Source organism: Bombina bombina, chromosome 10 (genome assembly GCF_027579735.1).
Source record: "Bombina bombina isolate aBomBom1 chromosome 10, aBomBom1.pri, whole genome shotgun sequence".
Taxonomy (NCBI): Eukaryota; Metazoa; Chordata; class Amphibia; order Anura; family Bombinatoridae; genus Bombina; species Bombina bombina.
In genome coordinates, this window is record NC_069508.1 from 127,080,134 (window position 1) to 127,098,917 (window position 18,784).

Here is an 18,784-nt window from a genome sequence, read left to right on the forward strand (position 1 = left end):
ACTATCCCGGTTGAGGACAGTTGTGCTTTTTCAGATCCAATGGATAAAAAATTAGAGGGTTACCTTAAGAAAATGTTAATTAAACAAGGTTTTATTTTACAGCCCCTTGCATGCATTGCGCCTGTCACTGCTGCGGCGGCGTTCTGGTTTGAGGCCCTGGAAGAGGCCATCCATACAGCTCCATTGACTGAAATTATTGACAAGCTTAGAACACTTAAGCTAGCTAACTTATTTGTTTCTGATGCCATTGTTCATTTGACTAAACTAACGGCTAAGAATTCCGGATTCGCCATCCAGGCGCGTAGGGCGCTATGGCTTAAATCCTGGTCAGCTGATGTGACTTCAAAGTCTAAATTACTTAACATTCCTTTCAAGGGGCAGACCTTATTCGAGCCTGGTTTGAAAGAAATTATTGCTGACATTACTGGAGGTAAGGGTCATACCCTTCCTCAGGACAGGGCCAAATCAAGGGCCAAACAGTCTAATTTTCGTGCCTTTCGAAATTTCAAGGCAGGTGCAGGATCAGCTCCCTCTACTTCAAAACAAGAGGGAACTTTTCCTCAATCTAAGCAGGCCTGGAAACCTTCCCAGTCCTGGAACAAGGGCAAGCAGGCCAGAAAGCCTGCTGCTGCCTCCAAGACAGCATGAAGGAGCGGCCCCCTATCCGACAACGGATCTAGTAGGGGGCAGACTCTCTCTCTTCGCCCAGGCGTGGGCAAGAGATGTTCAGGATCCCTGGGCATTGGAGATCCTATCTCAGGGATATCTTCTGGACTTCAAAGCTTCTCCCCCACAAGGGAGATTTCACCTTTCAAGATTATCTGCAAACCAGATAAAGAAAGAGGCATTCCTAAGCTGCGTGCAAGACCTCCTTGTAATGGGAGTGATCCATCCAGTTCCGCAGACGGAACAAGGACAGGGGTTTTATTCAAATCTGTTTGTGGTTCCCAAAAAAGAGGGAACCTTCAGACCAATCTTGGATCTAAAGATCCTAAACAAATTCCTCAGAGTTCCATCATTCAAGATGGAAACTATTTGAACCATTTTACCCATGATCCAAGAGGGTCAGTACATGACCACAGTGGACTTAAAGGATGCCTACCTTCACATTCCGATCAACAAGAATCCGCATCGGTTCCTGAGGTTTGCCTTTCTAGACAGGCATTACCAGTTTGTAGCTCTTCCATTCGGGTTGGCTACAGCCCCAAGAATTTTTACAAAGGTTCTGGGCTCACTTCTGACGGCTCTAAGACCGCGAGGCATAGCGGTGGCTCCTTACCTAGACGACATCCTGATACAGGCGTCAAGCTTTCAAATTGCCAAGTCTCATACAGAGATCGTTCTGGCATTTCTGAGGTCGCATAGGTGGAAAGTGAACTAAGAAAAGAGTTCTCTATCTCCTCTCACAAGGGTTTCCTTCCTAGGGACTCTGATAGATTCTATAGAAATGAAAATTTACCTGACGGAGTCCAGGTTATCAAAACTTCTAAATGCTTGCCGTGTTCTTCACTCCATTCCGTGCCCCACGGTGGCTCAGTGCATGGAAGTAATCGGCTTAATGGTAGCGGCGATGGACATAGTGCCATTTGCGCGCCTGCATCTCAGACCGCTGCAATTATGCATGCTCAGTCAGTGGAATGGGGATTACACAGATTTGTCCCCTCTACTAAATCTGGATCAGGAAACCAGAGATTCTCTTCTCTGGTGGTTATCTCGGGTCCATCTGTCCAAAGGTATGACCTTTCGCAGGCCAGATTGGACCATTGTAACAGACGCCAGCCTTCTAGGTTGGGGTGCAGTCTGGAACTCCCTGAAGGCTCAGGGTTCATGGACTCAGGAGGAGAAACTCCTCCCAATAAATATTCTGGAGTTAAGAGCAATATTCAATGCTCTTCTAGCTTGGCCTCAGTTAGCAACACTGAGGTTCATCAGATTTCAGTCGGACAACATCACGACTGTGGCTTACATCATCCATCAAGGGGGGACCAGGGGGGACCAGGAGTTCCCTAGCGATGTCAGAAGTCTCCAAGATAATTCACTGGGCAGAGACTCACTCTTGCCACCTATCAGTGATCCATATCCCAGGGGTAGAGAACTGGGAGGCGGATTTTCTAAGTCGTCAGACTTTTCATCCGGGGGAGTGGGAACTCCATCCGGAGGTGTTTGCTCAATTGGTTCTCCGTTGGGGCAAACCAGAACTGGATCTCATGGCGTCTCGCCAGAACGCCAAGCTTCCTTGTTACGGATCCAGGTCCAGGGACCCAGAAGCGGCACTGATAGATGCTCTAGCAGCGCCTTGGTTCTTCAACCTGGCCTATGTGTTTCCACCGTTTCCTCTGCTCCCTCGTCTGATTGCCAAAATCAAACAGGAGAGAGCATCGATGATATTGATAGCGCCTGCGTGGCCACGCAGGACCTGGTATGCAGACCTAGTGGACACGTTATCCTTTCCACCATGGACTCTGCCTCTGAGACAAGACCTTCTAAAACAAGGTCCTTTCAATCATCCAAATCTACTTTCTTTGAGACTGACTGCATGGAGATTGAACGCTTGATCCTATCAAAGTGTGGCTTCTCCGAGTCAGTAATTGATACCTTAATACAGGCACGAAAGCATGTCACCAGGAAAATTTACCACAAGATTTGGCGCAAATATCTTCATTGGGCGAAGAGAGAGAGTCTGCCCCCTACTAGATCCGTTGTCGGATAGGGGGCCGCTCCTTCATGCTGTCTTGGAGGAATCCAAGAATTACTCATGGAGTAGGGTTAGGATTCCTAGGATATTGTCCTTCCTCCAAGAGGGTTTGGACAAAGGACTATCAGCTAGTTCTTTAAAGGGACAGATTTCTGCTCTGTCTATTCTTTTACACAAGCGTCTGGCAGAAGTTCCAGACGTTCAGGCATTTTGTCAGGCTTTAGTTAGAATTAAGCCTGTGTTTAAACCTGTTGCTCCCCCATGGAGCTTAAACTTGGTTCTTAAAGTTCTTCAAGGGGTTCCGTTTGAACCCCTTCATTCTATTGATATCAAACTTCTATCATGGAAAGTTCTTTTTCTGATGGCTATTTCCTCGGCTCGAAGAGTCTCAGAGTTATCTGCCTTACATTGTGATTCTCCTTATCTGATCTTTCATTCAGATAAAGTAGTTCTGCGTACAAAACCTGGGTTTTTACCTAAGGTGGTTTCTAACAAGAATATCAATCAAGAGATTGTTGTTCCATCATTATGCCCTAATCCTTCTTCAAAGAAGGAACGTCTTTTGCATAATCTAGACGTAGTCCGTGCATTGAAGTTTTACTTGCAGGCTACTAAAGATTTTCGCCAAACATCTCACCTGTTTGTTATTTACTCTGGACAGAGGAGAGGTCAAAAGGCCTCGGCAACCTCTTTCTTTTTGGCTTCGGAGTATAATCCGTTTAGCATATGAGACTGCTGGACAGCAGCCCCCTGAAAGAATTACAGCTCATTCTACTAGAGCTGTGGCTTCTACCTGGGCCTTTAAAAATGAGGCCTCTGTTGAACAGATTTGCAAGGCTGCAACTTGGTCTTCGCTTCATACCTTTTCAAAATTTTACAAATTTGATACTTTTGCTTCTTCGAAAGCTGTTTTTGGGAGAAAGGTTCTACAGGCAGTGGTTCCTTACGTTTAAGTGCCTGCCTTGTCCCTCCCATCATCCGTGTACTTAAGCTTTGGTATTGGTATCCCACAAGTAATGGATGATCCGTGGACTGGATACACTTAACAAGTGAAAACATAATTTATGCTTACCTGATAAATTTATTTCTCTTGTAGTGTATCCAGTCCACGGCCCGCCCTGTCCTTTTAAGGCAGGTCTAAATTTTAATTAAACTTCAGTCACCACTGCACCCTATGGTTTCTCCTTTCTCGGCTTGTTTTCGGTCGAATGACTGGATATGGCAGTTAGGGGAGGAGCTATATAGCAGCTCTGCTGTGGGTGATCCTCTTGCAACTTCCTGTTGGGAAGGAGAATATCCCACAAGTAATGGATGATCCGTGGACTGGATACACTACAAGATAAATAAATGTATCAGGTAAGCATAAATTATGTTTTTTGTGCTTTGTTGACAAGTTTAAGCCTGTTTAACATGTCTGTACCTTCAGATAAGTTATGTTCTATATGTATGAAAGCCAATGTGTCTCCCCATTTAAATTTATGTGATAATTGTGCCATAGCGTCCAAACAAAGTAAGGACAGTACTGCCACAAATAATGATATTGCCCAAGATGATTCCTCAAATGAAGGGAGTAATCATGATACTACATCATCTCCTACTGTGTCTACACCAGTTTTGCCCATGCAGGAGGCCCCTAGTACATCTAGTTCGCCAATACTTATTACCATGCAACAATTAACGGCTGTAATGGATAACTCCATAGCAAATCTTTTATCCAAAATGCCTACTTATCAGAGAAAGCGCGATTGCTCTGTTTTAAACACTGAAGAGCAAGAGGACGCTGATGATAATTGTTCTGTCATACCCTCACACCAATCTGAAGGGGCCATGAGGGAGGTTTTGTCTGAGGGAGAAATTTCAGATTCAGGAAAAAATTCTCATCAAGCTGAACCTGATGTTGTGACATTTAAATTTAAATTAGAACATCTCCGCGCACTGCTTAAGGAGGTGTTATCTACTCTGGATGATTGTGACAATTTGGTCATTCCAGAGAAATTATGCAAGATGGACAGGTTCCTAGAGGTTCCGGTGCCCCCCAACGCTTTTCCTATACCCAAGCGGGTGGCGGACATAGTAAATAAAGAGTGGGAAAAGCCCGGCATACCTTTTGTTCCTCCCCCTATATTTAAGAAATTATTTCCTATGGTCGACCCCAGAAAGGACTTATGGCAGACAGTCCCCAAGGTCGAGGGGGCAGTTTCTACTCTAAACAAACGCACTACTATTCCTATTGAAAATAGTTGTGCTTTCAAAGATCCTATGGATAAAAAATTGGAAGGTTTGCTTAAAAAGATTTTTGTACAGCAAGGCTACCTTCTACAACCAATTTCATGCATTGTTCCTGTCACTACGGCAGCGTGGTTCTGGTTCGAGGAACTAGAAAAGTCGCTAAGTAGAGAAACTCCATATGAGGAGGTTATGGACAGAGTTCACGCACTTAAATTGGCTAACTCTTTTATTTTAGATGCCGCTTTGCAATTAGCAAAATTAGCGGCGAAAAATTCAGGGTTTGCTATCGTGGCACGCAGAGCGCTTTGGCTAAAGTCTTGGTCAGCGGATGTGTCATCCAAGACAAAATTGCTTAACATTCCTTTCAAAGGTAAAACTTTATTTGGACCTGATTTGAAAGAGATTATTTCAGACATCACTGGGGGAAAGGGCCACGCCCTTCCACAGGATAGGTCTTTTAAGGCTAAAAATAAGCCTAATTTTCGTCCCTTTCGCAGAAATGGACCAGCCTCTAATTCTGCATCCTCTAAGCAAGAGGGTAATGCCTCACAACCCAAACCAGCCTGGAAACCAATGCAAGGCTGGAACAAGGGTAAGCAGGCCAAGAAGCCTGCCACTGCTAACAAAACAGCATGAAGGAGTAGCCCCCGATCCGGGACCGGATCTGGTGGGGGGCAGACTCTCTCTCTTTGCTCAGGCTTGGGCAAGAGATGTTCAGGATCCTTGGGCGCTAGAAATAGTTTCTCAAGGTTATCTCCTGGAATTCAAGGAACTACCCCCAAGGGGAAGGTTCCACAAGTCTCACTTATCCTCAAACCAAATAAAGAGACAGGCATTCTTACATTGTGTAGAAGACCTGTTAAAGATGGGAGTGATACACCCAGTTCCAATAAAGGAACAAGGAATGGGATTTTATTCCAATCTGTTCGTAGTTCCCAAAAAAGAGGGAACGTTCAGACCAATTTTGGATTTGAAGATCCTAAACAAATTTCTCAGGGGACCATCGTTCAAAATGGAAACTATTCAAACGATTCTACCCACCATCCAGGAAAGTCAATTTATGACTACCGTGGATCTAAAGGATGCGTACCTACATATCCCTATCCACAAGGAACATCATCAGTTCCTAAGGTTCGCTTTTCTGGACCAACATTACCAGTTTGTGGCTCTTCCATTCGGATTAGCCACTGCTCCAAGGATTTTCACAAAGGTGCTAGGGTCCCTTCTAGCGGTTCTAAGACCAAGGGGCATTGCAGTAGAAAAGAGTTCTCTGTCCCCGTCAACAAGAGTTCCCTTCTTGGAAACAATAATAGATTCCTTAGAAATGAGGATTTTTCTGACAGAGGTCAGAAAATCAAAACTTCTAAGCTCTTGTCAAGTGCTTCATTCTGTTCCTCGTCCTTCCATAGCGCAGTGCATGGAAGTAATAGGATTGATGGTTGCAACAATGGACATAGTTCCTTTTGCACGAATTCATCTAAGACCATTACAACTGTGCATGCTCAAACAGTGGAATGGGGATTATACAGACTTGTCTCCAATGATTCAAGTAGATCAAAAGACCAGAGATTCACTCCATTGGTGGCTGACCCTGGACCATCTGTCCCAGGGAATGAGCTTCCGCAGGCCAGAGTGGGTTATTGTCACGACCGACGCCAGTCTAGTGGGCTGGGGTGCGGTCTGGGAATCCCTGAAAGCTCAGGGTCTATGGTCTCGGGAAGAGTCTCTTCTCCCGATAAACATTCTGGAACTGAGAGCGATATTCAATGCTCTCAGAGCTTGGCCTCAACTAGCAAAGGCCAAATTCATAAGGTTCCAATCAGACAACATGACGACTGTTGCTTATATCAATCATCAAGGGGGAACAAAGAGTTCCCTGGCGATGAAAGAAGTGACAAAAATAATTCAATGGGCGGAGGATCACTCCTGCCACTTGTCTGCGATCCACATCCCAGGAGTGGAAAATTGGGAAGCGGATTTTCTGAGTCGTCAGACATTTCATCCGGGGGAGTGGGAACTCCATCCGGAAATCTTTGCCCAAATAACTCAATTATGGGGCATTCCAGACATGGATCTGATGGCATCTCGTCAGAACTTCAAGGTTCCTTGCTACGGGTCCAGATCCAGGGATCCCAAGGCGACTCTAGTAGATGCACTAGTAGCACCTTGGACTTCAACCTAGCTTATGTATTCCCACCGTTTCCTCTCATTCCCAGGCTGGTAGCCAGGATCAATCAGGAGAGGGCTTCGGTGATCTTGATAGCTCCTGCGTGGCCACGCAGGACTTGGTATGCAGACCTGGTGAATATGTCATCGGCTCCACCATGGAAGCTACCTTTGAGACAGGACCTTCTTGTTCAAGGTCCATTCGAACACCCAAATCTGGTCTCCCTCCAACTGACGGCTTGGAGATTGAACGCTTGATTCTATCAAAGCGTGGGTTTTCAGATTCGGTGATAGATACTCTGGTTCAGGCCAGAAAACCTGTAACTAGAAAAATTTACCATAAAATATGGAAAAAATATATCTGTTGGTGTGAATCCAAAGGATTCCCATGGAATAAGATAAAAATTCCTAAGATTCTCTCCTTTCTTCAAGAAGGTTTGGAGAAAGGATTATCTGCAAGTTCTCTAAAGGGACAGATCTCTGCTTTATCTGTCTTACTACACAAAAGACTGGCAGCTGTGCCAGATGTTCAAGCATTTGTTCAGGCTCTGGTTAGGATCAAGCCTGTTTACAGACCTTTGACTCCTCCCTGGAGTCTAAATCTAGTTCTTTCAGTTCTTCAAGGGGTTCCGTTTGAACCCTTACATTCCATAGATATTAAGTTACTATCTTGGAAAGTTTTGTTTTTGGTTGCAATTTCTTCTGCTAGAAGAGTTTCAGAGTTATCTGCTCTGCAGTGTTCTCCTCCTTATCTGGTGTTCCATGCAGATAAGGTGGTTTTGCGTACTAAGCCTGGTTTTCTTCCTAAAGTTGTTTCTAACAAAAATATTAACCAGGAGATAGTTGTACCTTCTTTGTGTCCGAATCCAGTTTCAAAGAAGGAACGTTTGTTACACAATTTGGACGTTGTCCATGCTCTAAAGTTCTATTTAGAGGCTACTAAAGATTTCAGACAAACATCTTCCTTGTTTGTTGTTTATTCTGGTAAAAGGAGAGGTCAAAAAGCGACTTCTACCTCTCTTTCCTTTTGGCTTAAAAGCATTATCCGATTGGCTTATGAGACTGCCGGACGGCAGCCTCCTGAAACAATCACAGCTCACTCCACTAGGGCTGTGGCTTCCACATGGGCCTTCAAGAACGAGGCTTCTGTTCACCAGATATGTAAGGCAGCGACTTGGTCTTCACTGCACACTTTTGCCAAATTTTACAAATTTTATACTTTTGCTTCTTCGGAGGCTATTTTTGGGAGAAAGGTTTTGCAAGCTGTGGTGCCTTCCGTTTAGGTGACCTGATTTGCTCCCTCCCTTCATCCGTGTCCTAAAGCTTTGGTATTGGTTCCCACAAGTAAGGATGACGCTGTGGACCGGACACACCAATGTTGGAGAAAACAGAATTTATGCTTACCTGATAAATTACTTTCTCCAACGGTGTGTCCGGTCCACGGCCCGCCCTGGTTTTTTAATCAGGTCTGATTAATTATTTTCTCTAACTACAGTCACCACGGTACCATATGGTTTCTCCTATATATATTTCCTCCTGTCCGTCAGTCGAATGACTGGGGTGGGCGGAGCCTAGGAGGGACCATGTGACCAGCTTTGCTGGGACTCTTTGCCATTTCCTGTTGGGGAAGAGAATATCCCACAAGTAAGGATGACGCCGTGGACCGGACACACCGTTGGAGAAAGTAATTTATCAGGTAAGCATAAATTCTGTTTTTTTTAAATAAAATATTTTTTTTATATATTTTTATAATTTTTGCAGTGTAGGATCCCCCTTTACCTCCAAACCTCCCTGATCCCCCCAAACAGCTCTCTAAATCTCCCTCCTCTAACTGTTAGGCCCCATCTTAGGTACTGGCAACTGTCTGCCAGTACCTATAAACTCCTTTTTTGGTTAAAAAAAAAAAAAAAATGTATTATTTTTAGCATATTTTCTGTAGTGTAGTGTCCCTCCCACCCCACCCCCACCCGCTATCTTTAGTTTAGGGTCCCCCATACCCCCAGATCTTCTTTTCTGTAGCATAGCTGCCCCATCCCACTATTTTTTTTTTCATAGGTAGGGTCCTCCCACTCCCTCTCACACAGTGTCATCATCTGTAATGATCAGGCATCTGCCCTCATATGAAGCCCGGAGCTCGGATCGCGCTCCGGCACCAAATGCGGCAGATGCCTGAAGCTTCAGGAGCTCCAGCTCTTAGCTGTAACTTAACAGTTGAGAGTGCTGGAGCTTTCTGAAGTGACGACATATATATTTGTGGCATGGTACGATAGCCAAAGTACCGCACAACATATATATATGTCGGATTGGGTTAAGGGGTTAAAGGGACAGTTAAATCAAAATTAAACTTTCATGATTCAGACAGGGCATGACATTTAAAACAACTTTCCAATTAACTTTTATCATCAAATTTATTTTATTCTCTTGGTATTCTTTGTTGAACGCTAAACCTAGGTAGGCTTATATTCTAATTTATAATCCCTTAAACTCTGCATCTTATCTTATTGCATTTTGACAGTTTTTCACAGTTAGACAGTTTTAGTTCATGTGCGCCATATAGATAACATTGTGCTCATTCTTGTGGAGTTACTTATGAGTCAGTCAAATGTATGTCTGTTAAAGGAACTGACATAAGGGGGCAGTCTGCAGACTTAGATACAAAGTAATCACAGAGGTAAAATGTATATTAATATAACAGTGTTGGTTATGCAAACATGGGAAATGGGTAGTAAAGGGATTATCTATCTTTTTACACAATAAAACATTTCAAGTGGACTGTTCCTTTAATATCAATACCCCTTAACACTTTCAGGAGAATTTCATATAGGGAAACCAATGAAATCTTTAACCAAAAATCCATGAATAAGTATTCAGTTACCAACAATTAAACCCTACAAATATATTTAATTAAAAAATCCAGACATATATAAACATTCAGGGGGATAGCATTCCAAGACAATGAACCTTACACCTGTGTTCATGAACAATGATGCTTGAATTTAAGATTGCACAAGCAAATGGGGAATGGGTAATAAAGGGATTATCTATCTTTTAACACAATCAAAAATGTCAAGTGGACAGTCCCTTTAAAATCAATACCCCTTACCCTTTCAGGAAATTTGTGTATTGGGAAACCAATGAAATCTTTAGCCTAAAATGAATAAGAATTAAATTACCAATAAATAAACCCAATATTTGTTTTAATTAAAAAAGCCAGACATATATTAACATTCAGGGGGACAACAATCCTAGACAAGGAAGCTGTGTTCATGAATAATGATGCTTGAATTTAAGATTGCTCAAGCAATGGCTTGAGCAATTGTGCTCCCCCACACATCTGCTCTTGTGGAACCAATTGTGCAAGAACAAGGCATGTTAGTTAGCCTGGATGTATTAGTTCAGGATGTTTTAACTCTGTTACTTTCTAATCTTTCCCCCACCTCAGGGGTAGCAGTCATTTCAAACTGTATACACAACTTCAATTAACGAAGTCCATTATATATAAAAAAAAATAGCTAAGTATATGTACCTGAGTACTCATACTTCATTTCTATCCCTACTTTAAAAATTATCTAAAACCCTAATTGATTAACACCATACATTAAAACAGTTACAGAACATATAGAAACAGATTTTGGTAGCAGATAATTATCCAAAGGAACATATATTATGCCCATGTTTCTTTCTGAGGTGAAAGCTTAAATAGTTCTTAGAGGAGCCTTTTCCAGGTATTTTTAAATTATTTTCCTAACCTTAACACCTTTAAGGGACACTGAACCCAATTTCTTTTCTTTCGTGATTCAGATAGAGCATGCAATTTTACGCAACTTTCTAATTCACTCATATTATCAAATTGTATTCATTCTCTTGGTATCTTTATTTGAAATGCAAGAATGAAAGTTTAGATGCCGGTCTATTTTTGGTGAATAACCTGGGCTATTCTTGCTGATTGGTGGATACATTCATCCACCATTAAAAAAGTGCTGTCCAGAGTACTGAACAAAAAAAGCAGCTTAGATGCCTTCTTTTTCAAATATAGATAGCAAGTGAACGAAGAAAAAATGATAATAGGCGTAAATTAGAAAGTTGCTTAAAATTGCTTGCTCTATCTGAATCACAAAAGAAACAAATTGGGTTCAGTGTCCCTTTAAGAGCTACATCTTGCATGGCAGCTAACAAGAACAGAGATGCATGTATATAGAAGGAAAAAAAAAAGAGTAAATTAAAAAAGAAAATGCAGAGGTTAAAGTGTTGGTAAACTCTGGTTGTTCGTATTCTGTAAATGTGATCATTTTCATATATAAAACCTTTGTTTCAATTTTTTCTCAATCAAACGAACAACATTTGGGTTCAGTGTCCCTTTAAATGGAAGTTTATTCTATGAGTCAAACATTTTTTTTTAGCGGTGCTTCTACTAATTACTCCTGAACCTGCTTCCCTACAACTTAAAAGCACAGTACACCATTTTGAGATTGTAACATAAAATGCTTACTTAGGCATAGTTGAATAACTTTGCTATATACTTTAATTATGTATTTTCTCCCCTTTCCCTGTAATTTAAGTCTGAATACTGAAAGAGCACAAGTCTAACCTTGCCACAAATATCTCCCTAATTTTTCAGTTTGTAATCTAATTATTTTTTGTTGAAGTCAAACAATGGAGATTTTGTGAACACAATGACAGTGGAACGCCCTGTCATCTCTAGAATCAAGTTTAAATTAGCTCCTCGGATAAGGAACATGGTGGATGGAGATTGACCATTGAATAAATGATCCCAGCAAAGGAGGTGTAAATCTGTTCAAATAAAATTCATAATTCATAATGACAATGGCCCCAAGTTATCAAAGTCTGGCGGACCTGATCCGACAGTGCGGATCAGTTCCGCCAGACTTCGCTGAATATGGCGAGCAATACGATCGCCGTATTCAGCATTGCACCAGCAGCTCACAGGAGCTGCTGGTGCGACACCGCCCCCTGCAGACTCTGGGCCAATCAGCCGCCAGCAGGGGGGTGTCAATCAACCCGATCATACTCGATCGGGTTGATTTCCGGCGATGTGTGTCCGCCTGCTCAGAGCAGGCGGACAGGTTATGGAGCAGCGGTCTTTGTGACCACTGCTTCATAACTGGTGTTTCTGGCGAGCCTGCAGGCTCACCAGAGACACAGGGCATCAAGCTCCATTCGGAGCTTGATACATATGCCCCAATGTGTTTATTGTCCCTTTCAAAGGAACATGAAACCCATTTTTCATTATTCAGATAGATTGTACATTTAAAAAAAAACAAAAATATTTTGTACTGATTTCTATCATCCAACTTTTTTTTTCTTTTTTTTCTTTTGTTGAAAAGCATGTAGATAGGCAGGCTTTGGATTGTGCCCCTCTCTAAGACACTATATGGCAGCAGTTTTGCAAGAATTCTTTAAAAATTGTTACATATTTCCAAGAGCACTAGATGGCAGCAATAGTTTCACAAACTATTACAAAAGTCATGTGCAGGCTACCTACTGATGTATGCTATTCAGCAAAGAATACCAGAAGAATGAAACAAATTGAATACTATAATAACATTGTATTTTTAAAATGATATGCTCTATCTGAATCATGAATGAAAAACATTGGATTATATGTTTCTTAGTTATGATGTTTAAAAATTCATAGTTTAATTTTTGACACATGCAATATTTTATTTTTCAAATTGAGAATTTCTTCCATTGAATCTATTAATTTAGATAATGATCTACGCTAAGGTTTAGATTTATCATAGTGCGAGCGGACATGATACGATGTAGCGTATCATGCCCGCTGCAGATAAATGCTAACAGCATACGCTGTCGGCATTTATCATTGCACTAGCAGTTCTTGTGAACTGCTGGTGCAATGCCGCCCCCTGTGGATATGCAGCCAATTGGCTGCTAGCAGGGGGTGTCAATCAACCCGATCGTATTTGATCGGGTTGATTTCTGTCCGCGGCCTCAGAGCAGGCGGACAAGTTATGGAGCAGCGGTCTTTAGACCGCTGCTTCATAATTTCTGTTTCCAGTGAGCCTGAAGGTTTGTGCGGAAACAGGGGCATCAAGCTCCGTACAGAGAGTGATAAATCGGCCCCTAAGTGTCTTATGATTGGATTTAGAAATAAAAATATGAAAAAAAAAACTCTATAAAATAAGAACATGTACATTTTAATCTCACATGCATTTTTGTTTCATGATAACTATGCCTTAGACATTTCTTTTCCACTTGACATACAGAATTCATAAAACTAGTAGCTAATTTTTCATGCCTTTGTTCAATTCATATTGTAACAGATGGCTTCCTCTGGGAGCTATTCACAGTAGATTTAAGTTTCAATCATATGGCATTGCCACTGATCAGAGAATATGATTTACAAAGTTTTTATTCTTTGCAAATATTCTAGGGCACAGACATTTAATTTCATGATATGGCACAGAATGAAACATAGTGTGATAACTATACAACAACTTGATACTTTATTATGTTTTAATTAAAGAACTTCATAAATTCTGTCATTGTACAGATCATGTGCACGAGGTGCGCTAGCTCTTCTATTTCTCCTTGGAGCCACCTGGATGTTTGGAGTTCTTCACGTAGTTAATGGATCTGTGGTTACTGCCTATCTCTTCACTATTTCCAATGCATTTCAAGGGATGTTTATCTTCATATTTCTTTGTGTCTTATCTAAAAAAGTAAGTATTTTCCTACATGTATCAACTTTTCTTTTTTAATTGATCGTTTTTCTTAAAGGACCAATAAACACATAAGCATGACATGATTAACAAATACTTAATAAAACTACAATGCAATAACAATTTCATAGCCCCCTTTATCACGTGACAGCCATCCACCAATCACAGATTTATATATGTATATACTGTAAATTCTTGCACATGTTTAGTCAAAGCCGGTGCCTCAGAAAGTGTGCATCTAAAAAGACAATGAAAGTACTTTGAAAGGGAAGTAATGTGTAAGTGTTTATGGACTTCCAGTGGGAGGAGCACGAAGCAAGTACACGCGCTCTGCAAGAGAAGAACTTTTTCTTTCCAAAGCCCCGCTAAGCTAGTCTCCTATTGCCTGGGAGTACCCGGCTTGGGGAGGGAAAACAGATTGTCGCTACATTAGACGGAAGTCCTTCTTGCCAGCAGAGACAAGATGGCACTGGCCACAAGCACATGCGGCATCCAAAGAGCTGGGTGGTGATCCTCATTTCGGACCAGTGGTGGGAAAATCAATGTTAGAGGTAGTCTCTGTTATCCCTGCATGGTGGTGTGACAGAGTGAAGCTAGAGGCAATGTGTACTGCACAGCGATCAGGGAAATAAAAAGAAATCTTCATAAATCCGCTGCAACTTTCACCTGGAGGCGGACAAGAGGTGTCACGTCTGGAGCTGGGTAAGGAAAGCGCCAGTGAAGTTCCCTGTAACTAGACATGTGCATGGTGAAAAAATTTGGTTTGGTTCGGATCGATTCGAATTTGGAAAAATTTTAATCAATTCGGTTCGGATTCATTTTGGATTCATTCGGATTTGAATATATTCGGCTGGATTTGGTTCGATTCGGTTCGGTAATTCGGAATTTCAGTAAGTGTTAGTTGGGATGTGTGCTGTGTATTAGACTAGTATTATGTACTGTATATTAGGTGTAACCCATAGCAGAGTGATATAACCTAATATACTGTACAATACTAGTGTAATCAATGGCCATCCGAATCTACCGAATAAATCCGAATAAATCCGAACTAATTCAGATTTATTCAGTAGATTCGGCACTATTTTAATTCGGAAATTCGAATCGATCCGAATCCCGAATTTTACAAATTCGGCCGAATTTCCGAATCGATCCGAAATGAATCACACATTTCTACCTGTAACGAATGCTCAAGGCATCAAGGAGAATCATAGGAAACCACAAGGAAACCGCAAGTATTAAATGAGAGCAATTGCTGTATGAGTCACCACCCATTCTGCATGTGCCTGTTGCAGAATGTTTTATGCTTGAAGCTGTAACATTGGGACATTCACCAAATTGGGACGGAGTGTATCTGCTGAGCATAGTAAGGGGAATAACCCCATAACTGTGAATGTCTATTTGACGAAAATCTCTAACAATTTTTACAGACAAAATACAAATCTGGGGAGTAAGCTGATTCTGGGACATAAAAAGTTGTGGGGAAAGGATACAACTGACAATATTGTTGCCCAGAGAAGGAGGCCTGTTAAGTTCTCTCCTCCCTTGAAATAGAATCGATGTGCCCTGAAATAAGTTCAAAGTTTTCTACTTCCCTATGAGATGGTTATGCTGCAATTAAACAGCACAATACAATATAACTAGTAAATCATAACCCCTGTACAGAAGATCATCGAAGTGTGCTAAGAGATTGTTTCTGGGGTTTTTTTTCTCCCTGTGTTGGGCACATTAGATATATCTGGTTTAAGTGATTGGATTAAGATACAAGCTGGCTGAACTCACTGAAATAATTGAGGAGGTCATCATTTACTCAGGGATCATTCAAGGAAACATTGGAGATAATCTGTTATGTGACTTATGAAGGAACATACTATCTGCAGAAGTCTGTTTGCTCTCTGAGCAGAGATATATGGAACTGCAACAATAGAGCTCTTTGACCTAAAAAGCTAGATAGTCTGTTATGTATTTAACCACTGTTCTGGATAAGCTAAAAAAAGTAACAAAGAGCTTAGCAGTGCGAATATTTTGTAAGGAGAACTTAGCATTTTTTGTAGCTGGAAGTCTGCTTTTTCTCCCATCAGAGATTATGTGAGACTGCAACATCAGAGCTTTTTGGTTTAAAAAATCTTTTTTTTACCAAATATTTTGTTATGTATTGATTTGTGGTCAGGGGTAAACTAAAAAGGTAAAATAGAGCTTAGGAGAGCAAATACCCTGCAAGGAGAACCCAGTCTTTTTTTTTAGTATCAGGGAATATATATTGACTTTGATTCTAATAATGGTTTAAAGTTATATAAATGTGTAGAAGGGAAGTATTAAGTTAGCCCTAGGAATAGGATATAGTTTTTTTGGTCCAAATATTGAATAAGTTGTCCTGGCCTATATATTTCACTATTGTATATAAGAGATACAACATAACTATTCTATGCAGAGTGTATCAGTGTTACAACATTGTGACAGAGGGGTTACCACGCTACTAATACAGTTCTAAGGCAAGCACTAGAAATAATATACAATACGTAACATAGTTAACAAGCTGAATAGTCTATAGTCTACAGACTACGTAAATGTTTATGCGTTTTTCCTATAGTCATATATAAAGTTGTATTGTGGTGAAATATCTTCTGAAAAAGGGTTAGTACATAGAGTACATCATAGCCTTGATCTTTGTTGCATTAACAGGTTGACATAGCTGAGTATATCACAATTTACTTTTTTTCTCACTGCACATTTTTTTTTCTTCTGCACTTGAAGTCACAAAGTTACTTTTCACTGTCAGAAAGTCTAAAACACATTTTTTCTTGTTCCACGGAGGTGGGATAGAAGAATATATATATACACACACAACATATCTATAAAGTCACTATTAGGTAATATTTCTGCACAGGGCACATCAAAAACACAAGATTAATGGAAAGGTTTGTCACAAACACTAAATTAAAATCCCCAGCTATGCCATCTAAAAAAAGACAGAAGAATTAAAATGGTGCAGGACACACCAGAAGGTTCTCTGGATGCATCTAGTACACAAAGTCTGCATCCAGAGATGAAGACAATGTTTAACCAGCTGACTGAACTTATCTTACCAAATTTTGAATTAGTACAAAAAGAATTAGCAGACCTCACATCAGAGATAAGGCAGTTCTCAAATAGATTGGTGGAAGTGGAGTCCCACATATCTGAATTAGAGGATATCTGTAACAATCAGGAAATATATACTAAAAATAATGGCGACATGATTAGAACGGTGCAAATCAAGATAGAGGACCTAGAAGATAGGTCCCAACGTAATCATATAAGGGTGGTGGGACTCCCAGAAAATAGTGAATATAGCGATTTATTAGAATTTGCCTCTATTACTTTCCCCAAATTATTGGAAATACAGTTAAAGGAAAGAAAGATACATGTAGAGAAGGCACATAGGGTAGGCTCTATTAGAGAACACTCTGATGGCAATAGGCATCCAAGAATAATCATGATCAAGTGTTTGAGTTTTTTAGACAAAATTAAGATAATGCAACATTATAGAAAGACAAATATATTAATGATAGACAATAAACATATATTATTGTTTCAAGATTTTTCCGGAGACCTTGGCTAAAAGAAAGGAAATGGCCCCCTATTGTACCAGTTGCATTAAAGCAGGAATAAAAGCCAAGTTAAGATACCCTGCTAAAATAATAATTGAGGACAGTGAGGAGCGTATTTTGCTAAACTCTGAAGTAGAAGCTAAAGCTTTTTTGTGCAAAAAACAATATTAAAGTGATAAAAAAGTACAAAAATTTGAATGGGAGCTCCCTGATCTGTTAGACGTAGGAGACTGTCAACAATCATGTGGAGTAGTTGATACCTGGATTGGCTACCCCACAGATGTGGTATTGTGTTCTCAGCCTGGAAAAGGTTAATGTGAATTGCCTTTTTCTGTGTGTGAAAACTGCTTTCAGAAAAGCTGTAAGCTGAGACCCCCCTCCTCCCCCATCCTTCGTAGTGTAACTATGTGTAGGAATGCAGAACGCTCCTCCCCTTGGAGACTGATAGTGGGAGCTAAGACTTGTTTGCATTGGTTGGACTCATTGTAAATTATAACCAGGGTGTTGTCTTGACAAGACAAAGAACTTTTGGCTTAAATATGTAACAGAACGACTTGGTGGGCAGAACTGCCTAGGACTCAAGCCACTAAACATCTGGAATGGCAGCTCTCCACATATCTAAAGGAACTTGGTAATAAGTTAGATATTGTGTGTAATTCTTTTCATGTCCCATTTTCTTTTAAAGAACTGTAGCTTTGCAATTGTATGTTATGTTGAATGTCTTTATAATTTTGCACTGTGTAACCTGTATTGATATTTTATTATTAAATACATTAGAAAATCTAATTCTGTCTTTTGGGCTCTAATATCCAAATTCACACTCCTGTTGAGACAATGTTAAAGGCACGTTACCTAATTGTTAAATAGTGTGAGGTTTTAGGGGTTCCCCAAAACTCCCCTTTAATTTAAAAGTTTTGGTGGTGGCAGCAGGGAAATTGTTAATTAGAGAAGTGTGGACAAGATTTGGGGACTAATGAGGTGTCCCTTTTAAGGTCCTTTTGCAGAGTTGCAAGGTTAAGGGAACCAGAGCTGTGTGCCATTAACCCCTTCATGCCCACACTCCTCTATTGTGATGTTGAGAAGGATTGATTTGTCACAAACTGGCTGGCAGTGGTGGGGACATTTAGAGTTTTTTAGTGCTATTTGGATAGTACTAAAAGAAATTGCATGTTTTTGTGTAATTTCCCAAAGACAGAACTCAGTGCCTATTTAGAGAGACATACAGTGCAAAGAAGCAGTTCTTTTTCCCTTCCTCTTGTTGTTTGTTGCTACGCTCAGTATGGAAGAATATAGGAGAATGCCTGAATGGTCTCTGGAGTTTCTTTGCAAGAAAAGAGGAATTACTATTCTTGGCAAAGGGAAAGAACATCTGATACTGAAATTGCTGGAGGCAGAGGGCCTCACAA

At 40.8% G+C, this 18,784-nt stretch overlaps 1 protein-coding gene across 1 annotated transcript in view; it reads left to right on the plus strand.

Moving 5' to 3' along the window:
• Nucleotides 1–18,784, plus strand: part of ADGRL4 (adhesion G protein-coupled receptor L4) — a 323,327-nt gene that overhangs the window by 292,801 nt on the left and 11,742 nt on the right. The window contains exon 15 of the mRNA XM_053693324.1: nt 13,623–13,791. Within this exon, the coding sequence (XP_053549299.1) occupies nt 13,623–13,791 (169 nt within the window). The remainder of the gene's footprint in view (nt 1–13,622; nt 13,792–18,784) is intronic.